A 15,245-nucleotide genomic window follows, 5' to 3' on the forward strand; every position below is an offset into this window, starting at 1 on the left:
GAGAAAGAGATCTGTAGCTGAAATTGATTTTGAGGAAATCAGTCCAATTCTTGGAATCTTTAAACCGACAGAATGAAACCAAATCTAGTCACAATAACTAAAATTCCCTGAACCAACTTCCAGGCGGAATAAATTTTCCCACACTTATCTGGATTGCAATTAAAATGATACGTTTCAAAAATGAGAGATAAAGATCTTTTAGTGAAACTGATTTAGAGGTAAAATTGGCCCAGTTCTTGGATTCTCTAGACTGACAGAAACAGACCAAATCTGGCTGAAAGTACTAAAATTCCTTGAACCAACTTCTGGGCGGGTTATGGTCAATGAGGAATAGATTTCAGCCTTGGAAACATGACAGGGTTATGGTCAATGAGGAATGGCTTTCAGCCATCACTTCTTCTCATGCCAACTTTGACAGCCTAGACATTTCAGACCACTCCCCCATCTCTCTAGCGATTCATCCCTTCCCTTCCTTTGGCCCCAAACCCTTTAAATACTTCGACATGTGGGCCTCCCACCCCTCTTTTTTAACCACAATCCTTCAGGCTTGGGAAACACCTGTCACTGCATTCTCTTCCCCCCTCATTGCATTTTCTAGAAAGCTCAAAACTGTCAAGGCAGCTTTCAAGGATTGGAATTCCAATACTTTTGGGAACATATCTCAACCGGTTTTGGAATGCAATGACAGACTTGGCTCAATTCAGATTCAGCTGCAATCGGATCATTGCAATGGTGCTTTAGCAGATGAAGAAAAGGCTACTTCTCTTGTGCTCTCTTCCTTACTTGCTCGAGAAGAGAGCTTTCTAAAGCAGAAACCTAGAATCAAGTGACTTGAGCTGGGGGACTCTAATTCTGCTTATTTCACAGATCTCTAAAGGACAATGTTAATGCAAACTCCATTGTTCATCTTACAGCCTAGGATGGTTCTATTGTCTCCACTGTTAAAGGTATCAAAGACTTGGCTGTTCAACATTTCAAGGGCCTCTTCACCAGCTCTCAGTTGGTCTCCCCTCCCATCCCGAATGGCCTACTCAACAAATTCATCCCCTCGGCCCTCCATGACTCTTTGAGCTCCATTCCTAATGAAGATGAATTTACGGCTGCCATCCTCTCTAAAGGATTCGGGAGCCCGAGGCATGGATGGCTTCAATATCGGGTTCTTTTTAGCTGCCTAGGACATTATCAAGCTGGATCTTATTGCTGCTATTGTCAGCTTCTTCTACAACCCTTATCAGGTCAAAGGTATCCACAATTTTCTCTGCCTCATCCCCAAGAAGGACGGTGCTTCTGCTATGAATGATTTCAGGCCCATTGCTCTTTACAACCTCCTGTACAAATTTATTGCCAAGATCCTTGCTAGGTGGCTCAAAAGTTTGGTGGATATTCTTGTCAGTGACAACCAATCTGCATTCATCCCTGGAAGACATATCTCGGACAACATCCTTATTTGTCATGACATTGTCAGAGCTTTGAGAGGAAAAATCATTCCCCTGCTATTCTCCTAAAGATTGACATCCATAAAGACTTTGATTCTTTAAGGTGGGACTTCATAAGTCAAGGGATGACCAAGATCGGATTTCCTTGTATCTTTGTCAATTGGATTCAGGCTTGCATCTCTTCCCCAAAGTTTTCTATGCTTGTTAATGGCAGCCCGGCAGGCTACTTCGATGCCTCTGTGGGAATTAGACAAGACTGCCCTTTGTCCCCTTATTTGTCTACTTTGGCTTTGGAAGCTCTCTCCAGCGACATCCAAATTTGCACTGAACAACAACTTATTGTCCCTTTGCCTAAGTGTATAGCTCTCAACCTCTCTCATTTGGACCTTGCGGATGACCTGATGATCTTCTCCAAGGCTTCGTTAGCCTCTCTGGAGTCCATTATGCTCATTGCTTGCAGCACTTTCATGAGCTATCGGGCCTGCGCATCAACCCCTCAAAGTCCCCCATTTTCTTTGCGGGGGATTCGGAGCTGGAGAAGGCGCCTTTGCTTCAGAGATCTGGTTTTCAAGAAGGTCACCTTCCTGTTAAGTATTTGGGTCTTCCTTTGATCCCTGCCAGGCTTTCAGCTCATTACTGCACTCCTATGCTTGACCTCATTCGGAAAAGGCTGCAATTATGAAAAGGTAAGCTTCTCTCATATGCTGGAAGGCCAGTTCTTATCTAATCAGTCCTAGAATCTTCGTATATCTGAAATACATGGGTTGCCTCAAGCTGCAATAAAGTCCTTGGAATCCCTTTTAGCTTCCATCCTCTTGAAGGGCAAAGATACTTCCAGATTTCTTCATCCCCTTCCCTAGGGTGTTGTGTGTCTGTCGAAGACTGAAGGAGGCTTGGGAATCAGAAAAATCAAAGAAGTGAATTTCGCCCGTATCTTGAAGTGAATCTGGAAGATTGCTTCAAAGCAAATGAGCATCTGGGTTGACCGGATATACTCAGGGCCCCTTCGGCATGATTCCATTTAGACGGCTTCCCTGTCAGTTTCACCTAAAAATATTTATCTCCCATTTCAAAACGTATCATTATAATTGCAATCCGGATAAATATGGGAAAATTTATTCCGCTTGGAAGTTGGTTCAAGGAATTTTAATACATTCAGCTTGATTTGGTCTCATTCTGTCGGTTTAGAGAATCCAACAACAAACTGATTTCCTCTAAATCAGTTTCAGATACAGATCCCTCTCCTTTTTCCGAAAACATATAATTATAATGGCGATCCGGACCAGTATGGACAAATTAATTTCTCCTGGAAGTTGGCTAAAGGAATATTTGTACTTTATGCTATTGGGTCTCATTCTGTCGGTGCAAATAATCCAAGACCTGGGCCGATATTTCCTAAAAATCAGTTTCAGTGACAGATCTCTATCTTCTATTTCCGATGCGTAACATTATAATGGCTAACCGGACGTGTATGGACAAAGTTATTCCGCTAGGAAGTTGGCCAATGGAATTTTAGTTATTTTAGCAGGATTGGGACTCATTCTTTCGGTCCTGATAATCCAACATTTGGGCCGATATTTCCTATAAATTAGTTTCACCTACAAATCACTATCCCCCATTTTTTAAACACATTATAATGGCCAACCGGACGAGTATGGGCTAAGTTATTCTACCCGAATGTTAGCCATTATAATGTGTTTCAAAAAATGAGGGATAGTGATTTGTAGGTGAAACTAATTTATACGAAATATCGGCCCAGATCTTGGAGTACCTGAACCGAAAGAATGAGTCCCAATCCAGCTAAAATAACTAAAATTCCATTGGCCAACTTTCAAGCGGAATAACTTTGTCCATAAACGTCCGGTTAGCCATTATAATGATACGGATCGGAAAAAGAAGATAGAAATGTGTAGCTGAAACTGATTTTGAGGAAATATCGGCACACGTCTTGGATTCTATGGACCGACAGAATGAGATCCAATCTAGCAAAAAGTACAAATATTCCTATAGCCAACTTCCAGGTGAAATTAATTTGTCCATACTCGTCCGGATTGCCATTATAATGATATGTTTTCGGAAAAAGGAGAGATCTGAAGCTGAAACTGATTTAGAGGAAATCAGTCAGTTATGGGATTCTCTAAGCCGACAGAATGAGACCAAATCTAGCTGAAAGTACTAAAATTCCTTAAACCAACTTCCATGCGGAATAAATTTCCCACACTTATCCGGATCGCAATTATAATGATACGTTTTGAAAATGGGAGATAAATATCTTTAGGTGAAACTGATTTAAAGGAAATACTGGCCAAGTTCTAGACTGACAGAATGAGACCAAATCTGGCCGAAAGTACAAGAATTCCTTTAACCAACTTCCGGGTGGAATAAATTTTTTCATACTCATCTGTACTGCAATAATAATGATACGTTTTCGAAAATAAGAGATAAAAAACTTAAGGTGAAACTGATTTAGAGGAAATATCGGCCCAGTTCTTAGATTCTCTTGACCGACAAAATGAAGCCAAATCTAGCTGAAAGTAATAAATTCCTTGAGCCGACTACCGGGCAGATTAACTTTGCACATGCTTGTCGAGTTCGCTATTATAATTAAGTGTTCACAAAATGTGAGATAGAGATATGTTGGTGAAACTAATTTAGAGGAAATATCGGCCTCTTGGATTCTCTGGACCAATAGAATGAGACCCAATCAATCAAAAAGTACTTAAATTCTTAGGGCCAACTTCCGGGCGGAATAACTTTGCAATACTCGTCCGATTGGCCAATATAATTTGTACTTTGAAAATAGGAGAAAGATCAGTAGGTAACACCACTAATTTAGAGAAAATATCGCCTATGTTCTTAGACTCTAGGGACTGAAAGAATGAGACCCAATCCAGCATAAAGTACATAAATTCCTTAAGCAAGCATAGAAGTGCAGTGATGAGGTGAAAGCCTGGCAAGGATCAAAGGAAGACCCAAATACTTAACAGGAAGGTAACCTTCATGAAAACCAAATCTCTGAAGCAAAGGAGCCTTGTCCAGCTCAGAATCCCCCGCAAAGAAAATGAAGGACTTTGAGGGGTTGACCTCATTTGGAAAAGGCTGCAGTTATGGAAAGGCAAGCTTCTCCCATATACTGGTAGGCTGATTCTTATCAGATCAGACTTGGATTCTTCGTATATCTCAAATCTATGGGTTTCCTCAAGCTACTATAAAGTCTTTGGAATCCCTTTTAGCTTCCATCCTCTGGAAGGGCAAAGATACTTCTAGATTTCTTCAACCCCTTCCCCGGGCTGTTGTGTGTCTGCCGAAGAATGAAGGAGGCTTGGGTATCAGAAGAATCAAAGAAGCGAACTTGGCCGGTATCTTGAAGTTAATCTGGAAGATTGCTTCAAAGCAAAAGAGTATCTGGGTTGACTGGAGATACTCAGGGCCTTCTTGGCATGATTCCATTTAGACGGCTTCCCGATCAGTTTCACCTAAGGATATTTATCTCCCATTTTCAAAACGTATCATTATAATTGCGATCCGGATAAGTATGAGAAAATTTATTCCGTTTGGAAATTGGTTCAAGGAATTTTAGTACTTTCAGCTAGATTTGGTCTCATTCTGTCGGTTTAGAGAATCCAATAACTAACTGATTTCCTCTAAATCAGTTTCAGCTACAGATCTCTCTCCTTTTTCCGAAAACATATCATTATAATGGCAATCCGGACGAGTATGGACAAATTAATTTCGCTTGGAAGTTGGCTAAAGGAATATTTGTACTATATGCTATCGGGTCTCATTCTGTCGGTCCAAAGAATCCAAAACCTGGGCCGACATTTCCTAAAAATCACTTTCAGCTACAGATCTCTATCTTTTTATTCCGATGCATATCATTATAATGGCTAACCGGACGTGTATGGACAAAGTTATTCCGCTTGGAAGTTGGCCAATGGAATTTTAGTTATTTTAGCTGCATTGGGACTCATTCTTTCGATCATGATAATCCAAGATCAGGGTCGATATTTCCTATAAATTAGTTTCACCTACAAATCGCTATCCCCCATTTTTTAAACACATTATAATGGCTAACCGGACGAGTATGGGCTAAGTTATTCTGCCCGGATGTTAACCATTATAATGTGTTTAAAAAATGGGGGATAGTGATTTATAGATGAAACTAATTTATACGAAATATCGGCCCAGATCTAGGATTATCTGGACCGAAAGAATGAGTCTCAATCCAGCTAAAACAACTAAAATTCCATTGGCCAACTTCCAAGCGGAATAACTTTGTCCACACACGTCCGATTAGCCATTATAATGATACGGATCGGAAAAAGAAGATAGAGATTTGTAGCTGAAACTGATTTTGAGGAAATATCGGCCCAGATCTTGGATTCTATGGGCCGACAGAATGAGACCCAATCTAGCATAAAGTACAAATATTCCTTTAGCCAACTTCCAGGCGAAATTTATTTGTCCATACTCGTCCGGATCACCATTATAATGATATGTTTTCAGAAAAAGGAGAGAGATCAGTAGCTGAAACTGATTTAGAGGAAATCAATCAGTTATTGATACTCTAAACCAACAGAATGAGACCAATCTAGCTGAAAGTACTCAAATTCCTTGAACATATCCAAGCGGAATAAATTTTCCCATACTGATCCGGATCGCAATTATAATGATACGTTTTGAAAATGGGAGAAAAATATCTTTCGGTGAAACTGATTTACAGGAAATACTGCCCCAATTCTTAGATTCTCTAGACTGACAGAATGAGACCAAATCTAGCCGAAAGTACCAGAATTCCATTAACCAACTTCCAGGCGGAATAAATTTTCTCATACTCATCCGTATTGCAATTATAATGATGCGTTTTCGAAATAGGAGATAAAAATCTTTAGGTGAAACTGATTTAGAGGTAATATCAGCCCAGTTCTTAGACTCTCTAGACCGACAGAATGAGGCCAAATCTAGCTGAAAGTAATAAATTCCTTAAGCTAACTTCCGTGCATATTAACTTTGCACATGCTTGTCAGGTTCGCTATTATAATTATATGTTTACAAAAATGGGAGATAGAGATCTGTTGGTGAAACTAATTTAGAGGAAATATCGGCCTCTTGGATTCTCTGGACCAATCAATCAAAAAGTACTTAAATTCTTAGTGCTAACTTCCAGGCGAAATAACTTTGCCATACTCATCCGGTTGGCCATTATAATATGTATTTAGAAAATAGGAGAAACATCAGTAGGTAACACCACTAATTTAGAGGAAATATTGCCCAAGTTCTTGGACTCTAGGGACCGAAAGAATGATGCCCAATCCAGCATAAAGTACATAAATTCCTTGCGCAAACTACCAGGCAGAATAAAGTATCCCATAATCATCCGGTTCGCAATTATAATGATATGTATTTGGAAAAGGAGATAGAGATTTGTAGGTGAAACAGATTTAGAGGTAATATCAGCCCAGCTCTTTGATACTCTTGACCGATAGAATGAGACCCTATTCAGTAGAATGTACTAAAATTTTTACGACCAACATCCTGGAACAATAACTTAGCCCATATTCATCTGGTTAGCCAATATAATATATGTTACAAAAATGGGATATAGTAATTTGTAGGTGAAACTAATTTATAGGAAATATTGGCCTAGATCTTGGATTATCTGGACCGATAGAATGAGACCCAATCCAGCTGAAATTACTAAAATTCCATTGGCCAACTTCCAGGCGGAATAACTTTATCCATACACATCCAGTTAGCCATTATAATGATACGCATCTAAAAAAGGAGCTAGAGATCTGTAGCTGAAACTGATTTAGAGGAAATATCGGCCCAGGTCTTGGATTCTTTGGACCAAAAGAATGAGACCCAATATAGCATAAAGTACAAATATTCCTTTAGCCAACTACCAGGCGGAATTAATTTTCCCATACTCATCCGGTTCGCCATTATAATGATATGTTTTCGGAAAAAGTAGAAAGAGATTTGTAGCTTAAACTGATTTAGAGGAAATCAGTCCAGTTCATAGATTCTCTAAACTGACAGAATGAGACCAAATCTGGCTAAAAGTACTAAAATTCCTTAACCAATTTCCAGGCGAAATAAATTTTCTCATACTCGTCCGGTTCGCTATTATAATGATACGTTTTGAAAATGGGAGATAAAGATCTTTAGGTGAAACTTATTTAGAGGTAATATTGGCCCAATTCTTGGATTCTCTAGACTGACAGAATGAGACCAAATCTAACCGAAAGTAACAAAATTGCTTGAACCAATTTCCGAGCGGAATAAATTTTTGCATACTCATCCGTATTGCAATTCTAATGATACGTTTTTGAAAATAGGAGATAAAAATCTTTAGGTGAAAATGATTTAGTGTTAATATCGGCCCAGCTTTGGGATTCTCTGGAACGACAAAATGATACCAAATCTAGCTGAAAGTATAAAAATTCTTTGAGCCAACGTCCATGAGGATTAACTTTGCACGTACTTGTTGGGTTCGCTATTATTATAATAATATGTTTACAAAAAATTAGAGATAGAGATCTGTGGGAAAACTGGGAAAACTAATTTAGAGGAAATATCGGCCCAGTTCTTGGATTCTCTGGACCAAAAGAATGAGACCCAATGAAACAAAAAAGTACTAAAATTCTTAGGGCCATCTTCCGGACAGAATAACTTTCCCCATACTCGTTCGGTTAGCCATTATAGTATATATTTTGAAAATGGGAGAAAGATCAGTAGGTAAAACTAATTTAGAGGAAATATCACCTAAGTTGTTGGACTCTCGGGACCGAAAGAATGAGACCCAATCCAGCAGAAAGTACATAAATTCCTTGAGCAAACTTATGGGCAGAATAAAATTGCACATACTCATCCGGTTCGCAATTATAATGATATGTATTTGTAAAAGGGAGATAGAGATCTGTAGGTGAAACTGATTTAGAGGTAATATCAGCCCAGTTCTTGGATACTCTGGACCGACAGAATGAGACGCAATCCAACAGAATGTACTAAAATTCTTAGGGCCAACATCTGCGGAGAATAACTTAGCCCATACTCGTCCGATTAGCCATTATAATATGTGTTTCAAAAATGGGAGATAATGATTTGTAGGTGAAACTAATTTATAGGAAATATCGGCCGGATCTTGGATTCTCTGGACCAACAGAATGCAACCCAATCAATTGAAATTACCAAAATTCTATGGCCCCGACTTCCGAGCAGAATAACTTTGTCCATACTCAGCCGGTTAGCTATTAAAAGATACATTTCGGAAAAATGAGATAGAGATTTGTAGCTGAAACTGATTTAGAGGAAATATCGGCCCAGGTCTTAGATTCTCTGGACCGATAGAATGAGACCCAATCTAGCATAAAGTATACAAATATTCTTTTAGCCAACTTTTGGGCGGAATTAATTTGCCCATGCTCGTCCGGTTCGCCACTATAATGATTTTTTTTTTGGAAAAAGGCGAAAGAGATTTGTAGCTGAAACTGATTTAGAGAAAATATTAGTCCAGTTCTTGGCTTCTCTAAACCGACAGAATTAGACCAAATCTAGTTGAAAATACTAAAAATCCTTGAAACAACTTCCAAGCGGAATAAATTTTTCCATACTTATCCAGTTCGCAGTTATAATGATACCTTTTGAAAATGGGAGACCTTGATCTATAGGTGAAACTGATTTAGAGGCAATATTGGCCCAGTTTTTGGATTCTCTGGACTAACAGAATGAGACCAAATCTAGCCGAAAGTACTAAAATTCATTGAACCAACTTCTAGGCGAAATAAATTTTCTCATACTCATCCGTATTGCAATTATAATGGTACCTTTTCAAAAAATGGGAGATAAAAATCTTTAGGTGAAACTGATTTAGAGGTAATATCGGTCCATTCTTGGATTCACTAGACTGACAGAATGAGACCAAATCTAGCTAAAAGTACTAAAATTCCATGAGCCAACTTCCGAGCAGATTAACTATGCACATACTTGTCAGGTTCGATATTATAATAATATATTTACGAAAATGGGAAATAGAGATCAGTTGGTGAAACTAATTTAGAGGAAATATTGGTCCAGTTCTTGGATTTTTTGGACCGACAGAATGAGACCCAATCCAACAGAAAGTATTAAAATTCTTAGGGCCAACTTCCGGGAGGAATAACTTTGCCCCTACTTGACCGGTTAGCCATTATAATATGTATTTTGAAAATGAGTAAAGGATCAGTAGGTAAACCTCATTTAAAGGAAATATCGGCTAAGTTCTTGGATTCTCGGGACCGAAAGAATGAGACCCAATCGAGTGGAGAGTACATAAATTTCTTGAGCAAACTTCTAAGTGGAATAAAGTTTACCCATACTCGTCCAGTTCGCAATTATAATGTGACGTATTTGGAAAACGAAGACAGAGATTTGTAGGTGAAACTGATTTAGAGGTAATATCAGCCCAGTTCTTTGATACTTTAGACCGACAGAATGAGACCCAATCCAGCAGATTGTACTAAAATTCTTAAGGTCAACATCCGGGTAGAATAACTTAGCCCAAACTCGTCCGTTTAGCCATTATAATATGTGTTTCAAAAATTTAGATAGTGTTTTGTAGGTGAAACTAATTTATAGGAATTATTGGCCCAGATCTTGGAATCTCTGAAACGACGGAATGAGACCCAATCCAGTTGAAATTACTAAAATTCCATTGGCCAACTTGTGGGCGGAATAACTTTGCCTATACTCGTGCGGTTAGCCATTATAATGATATGTTTACAGGCGGAATAACATTTCCCATACTAGTTAAATTGGAGATAGAGATATGTAGGTGAAACTAATTTAGAGGTAATATCGGCCGAGTTCTTTGATTCTCTGGACCGATAGAATGTGACCCATTCTAGCTGAAAGTAATAAAATCCTTGATCAAACTTCCAAGAGGATTAACTTTGCTCATACTTGTCCGGTTCGCTATAATAATAATATGTTTACGGAAATTGGAGATAGAGATTTGTAGATGAAACTAATTTAGAGAAAAAAACGGCCCAGTTCTTGGATTCTCTGGACCGACATAATGAGACCCAATCTAGCAAAAAGACTAAAATTCTTAGGGCCAACTTCCGAGCGGAATAACTTTGCTCATACTAGTCTGGCTAGGCATTGTAATATGTGTTTCGAAAATGGAAAATAGAGATCTATAGGTGAAACTAATTTAGAGGAAATATCGGCCTAGTTCTTAGATCCCCTAGACCGATAGAATGAGACCCAATCCGGCAGAAAGTAAGAAAATTCCTTGAGCCAACGTCCGGGCGGAATAACTTTTCGCATACTCGTCTAGTTCGATATTATAATAATATGTTTACAAAAATGGGAGATAGAGATCTGTAATGGAACCTATTTAGAGGAAATTTCGGCACAATTCTTAAATTCTAAGGACCGAAAGAATGAGACCCAATCTAGCTGAAAGTACTAAAATTCTTAGTGCCAATTTCCGAGCGGAATAACTTTGCCCATACTCATCCGGTTAGTCATTATAATATGTGTTTCGAAAAAGGAAAATAGAGATCTATAGGTGAAACTAATTTAGAGGAAATATCAGACCAGTTCTTGGATTCTCTGGACTGACAAAATGAGTCCTAATCCAACAGAAAATACTAAAATTTCTTGATCCAAGTTCTGGGCGGAATAATTTTGCCCATACTCGTCCAGTTCACCATTAAAATGATATGTTTTCGGAAATGGGAGATAGAGATATGTAGGTGATACTGATTTGGAGGAAATATCAGCCCAGTTTTTGGATTCTCTGGACCAACAGATGAGACCCAATCTAGCTGAAAGTACTAAAATTTATTAAGCCAACTTCCGGGCGGAATAACTTTGCCCATACTAGTTTGGTTCGCCATTAAATATTATGTTTTCAGAAAAGGGAGATAGAGATCTGTAGGTGAAACTGATTTAGATGAAATATCAGCCTAGTTTATGGATTCTCTAGATCGACAGAATGAGACCCAATCTAGCTGAAAGTACTAAAACTCTTAGGGCGAACTTCTGGGGGGAATAACTTTTTCCATACTCGTCCGGTTTCACTATAATAAAAATATGTTTACGAAAATGGGAGAGAGATCTGTAGTTGAAAGTGATTTAGAGGATATATCAACCAAGTTCTTGGCTTCTCTGGAGCAGTTATTTTTTATTAAATAAAATTGAGTTCATATAACATATTAATATTTATCTATTATGACTCATCTGAGTAGGAGTGTCAAATGGTAGGTCTCAGTCGGGCTTTAATCAATCATACACAACTGATCCCTAAGATCAACACCGATCAATTAGATAATTAGTCTGCAAAGCCCAAAACCGAGACCAAAAAGGAAATGTCGGTCAATTAACAGGCGTAATCGGTCTTGGCTTGCTGCAACTCATGTAAAGTGATAAAGAGAAAAGAGAGAGAACACGAGGTTACCTAAAATGAAAGGACATGAAAACCGTAATAAAATGAATCAGGTTCCAAGTGATGACATACCTGACTGTAGTGGACCAACATGTCTGATAAATGCTCCACCCCCAGTACTTAATTGGTAGGGGGTTAAGCTGCTGAGACTAACAATTGTGATAAGTGAGCCTAATTTTGGATGGATCATCCAAACCAAGTTGGCAACAACTCTTTCAACAACATCAGAATATGTGTAAAGCTTTTATGCTAATAAAGCAATGCTCGCCATTGTCACAGATGGTCATACGACCGGCTATGATGTATGGTGCGGAATGTTGGGCAGTTAAGAATAACATATAGATAAATTCAATGTAGCGGACAAGAGGATGTTGAGATGGATGAGTGTAAAAACTAGGAAGGATAAAGTTAGGACTGATCATATTAGAACAGGTTTGGAAGTAGCAACGATACATGATAAGCTACGAGAAAGTCATTTGATGTGGCATAGCCATGTGGCCCATATTCAATGGAGGCCTTTAGATGCTCCAGTATGGAGGAGTGATTTGATTCAAATTGAAGGAACTAAAAGAGCCAAGGGAAGACCTAAAATGAACTTAGGAGAAGTGGTGAGGAAAGACATGCATAGTTTGAAAACTCGTCTGGAACAGTCATCTCGACCAGGTGGAGATTCTTGAGATCTGGGTGAGATCTCGACAAGACAATGCATTATTTTTTTTATTTTTTTATTTTTTTGTTTCGGAAACTTCAAGGGAAGCTTGTTTTAGACTTAATAAACATTTAAATCTTCAAATTGATTAAAAAAAAAATCAATTTGCTGTTTTGGATTTGCACCCTTGGTGGGCAGTAAAGGTCGAACCCTTAATGGAATATTGCCTATTCTACACATTGTTTGAATGATATGAGACATAATTGACAAGTAAAACAAGCAAAGTATGCAATAATGGATGAAGACACATAATATTGAATAATTATTTAAGAAATAGTTAAGGACTTAAAGTAAAAAATACAAAGTCCAGTGAACAACGCATATTAAATAGACATCCAAGTACAAATAGTATTATACTATGAATCTGTGAGTACTGGGGAGGTTGAGATTCTTGAAATATTTGAAATTTCTCTGGATTTCTCTGAGATTCTCCAAATATTCAAAATTTCGGTCGAGTTATTTGAAACTGTGCATGTTTTGTGTCATGTATGTCATCTTGTCTAGAGGAGCTCGAGATTCTCGAGATATTCGAGATCTCGCCGAGATTTCGGCGAATTTTTGAACTATGATTACTGGAGGAGATCACTGACAGTTAGATGAAAGATACTAAAAGCTCCAACTTACATGTCAAACAAAACAAGTATGCAAATATACACAAACAGATTTGCATGAGGAACAAAAGTGTAAAAGTACACAGACAGATTTGCACGAGGAACAAAAGTATATCATTATGGACATTGGTTAAGAAAGTACAGTACATACAGCAAGTGCAGACGTAGCATGACCACTGAGAAGTTGTGCTTGTCGAACAACAATAGCTAATGCTTCGGGAGTTGGCAATCCCCTCATATCAGATGGTGCCTCCACTCTCAATGGATCTCCAACATAGGAAGGTGAAAGATTTGATTGATATCCTGCATAAACCATAGCAAGATAAGATTAAAAAATAAACAAGTATTCACAATTATATCATCCTAACTGGGTAAAACATTTGAAAGTTTCACCATTGAGTGATAATGCCTGCTCCATGCGGTTCATAAACTCACAAAGAGTGATCAAAGAATCAGGAATTGGCTGAAAGACAGAAAACCCATAGAAAGAATTAGAAGAAGCCATTTAGAAGGTAAAAAAACATGAGGGGAGAATGGATACTACCATACGAAGTGAAGGAAGAGGTAAGGGGCCCCCTGTCATAGGAAATTGCAAAGATTGAGGCAGACATGGGCATGAGTGATTCAAAGATGTCTGCATAGGAGGGACTTGATTTCTTGTCTGGCTGCTGGCACCTATAGTATTTGTTTCGTCTGTTTCAACACCTTGGGAGGCCTGACCAGAAGCATCGGACTAAAGAAATACAAATAGCAACATTAGAATTAGGCTGGACATAAGTGAACGTACAGCCTCTGAGAAGAGAAAGAGAAGAGGGGAGGAGTTACTCACTGGTATATTGGGCAGCACATTGTTAGTACCAGCAGTGAGAGTCTGGTTCCCAAGTCCAATAGAGCTCAGCACTGCCCCAACAATCTAAAAGTGAAGCAATAAATCAGAACCATACAGTATTCTCTTGCAGATTGATGAGCATAAGCCCACCAATAATGACATTCAGCATTAAGTGTAGCTCAGACACAAGAAGGTCACCAACCAACCAAAAACCCAAAAGAGCATACCCGAGTAAGGTCAGGAACAACCCCATCACCTTGGTCCCCAAGATTGAAAGTTCTGAGAACTACAGAAACTCCAGCATTGGCATCATTTACTGAAAAACAAAATTAAATGTCCTAAATAAAAGCCAAGCTATTAATATCACATGCTATGCATTTGATATTCAGTATCTGTAAAGGAAGAATTAATACCATGAATGTCACTATTCCCATTGGTTTTTCCAGAGGCTGTTCCAGGGGATGGCTGTGACTGGGCAGGCTGTCTTGCTACTAAATGCAGTGTGTGCCCATTTTCCAGGCCTATGTGTGGTCAAGGAACATTATATAATAAACAGTAAAAAGGAACATTATACAATAAACAGTAAACTCTCTCTCTCTCTCTCGCTCTCTCGCTCTCTCGCTCTCTCTCATATTAAATTGTGTCTAGTCACAAAGTCATTACATGCATACAAAATAATAGGATACGGTACTCAGAGAGGAGGTGATCATCCTTTAAGACCTTTCCCCTAAAAATTAGTCATTGCTGCTCAACTGGGACACCAATTGCATTTGCTATTTTCTCCTTGAACAATGGAACAGATATCTGAAAATGTTCAAAATAAAAACATTTCAAATTTAGGCATAAACCATCTACAATGGACTACATTTCGTTGTTAGAAGAACAAATCTGCTGAATTAATGAGAAATACTTACTCAAATAGAATAAATCACGAAATTTATTATTGTTTAACAAAATGCCCCTATCAATTTTATAGTCCACATGTCATTGATAGCATAAGATGATGGAGGACAATTTGATAGCATGTGCACAATAGAAGACATGCTATAAAAAAACCATAGAAAATTGGACAACGAGAGAGATAGAGGACTGTTAACCTTAACAGTGGTAGGACATGACCATCAAAGAACTATTGGAAGAGAATCGTTCTCTTAACCATTAGACCACAATTCTTCCCATAATGTAAAAGAAGAAAAAGAAAACAGAAACAGGAGGAGGACGATGG

General features: G+C 38.4%; 1 protein-coding gene across 1 annotated transcript; it reads right to left on the bottom strand.

Moving 5' to 3' along the window:
- Window positions 1-1,163: 1,163 nt before the first annotated feature.
- On the bottom strand, window positions 1,164-14,436 carry LOC122645342. Its single transcript, XM_043838654.1, has 7 exons — window positions 14,388-14,436; window positions 14,248-14,336; window positions 14,021-14,104; window positions 13,736-13,924; window positions 13,585-13,654; window positions 13,343-13,494; window positions 1,164-1,490 (listed from the first exon to the last, which is right to left on the bottom strand). Exons 1-7 carry the CDS (start codon window positions 14,434-14,436, stop codon window positions 1,164-1,166), a joined length of 960 nt encoding a protein of 319 aa, XP_043694589.1.
- Window positions 14,437-15,245: the final 809 nt, after the last annotated feature.

This window comes from Telopea speciosissima, chromosome 11 (genome assembly GCF_018873765.1).
Source record: "Telopea speciosissima isolate NSW1024214 ecotype Mountain lineage chromosome 11, Tspe_v1, whole genome shotgun sequence".
Classification (NCBI taxonomy): Eukaryota; Viridiplantae; Streptophyta; class Magnoliopsida; order Proteales; family Proteaceae; genus Telopea; species Telopea speciosissima.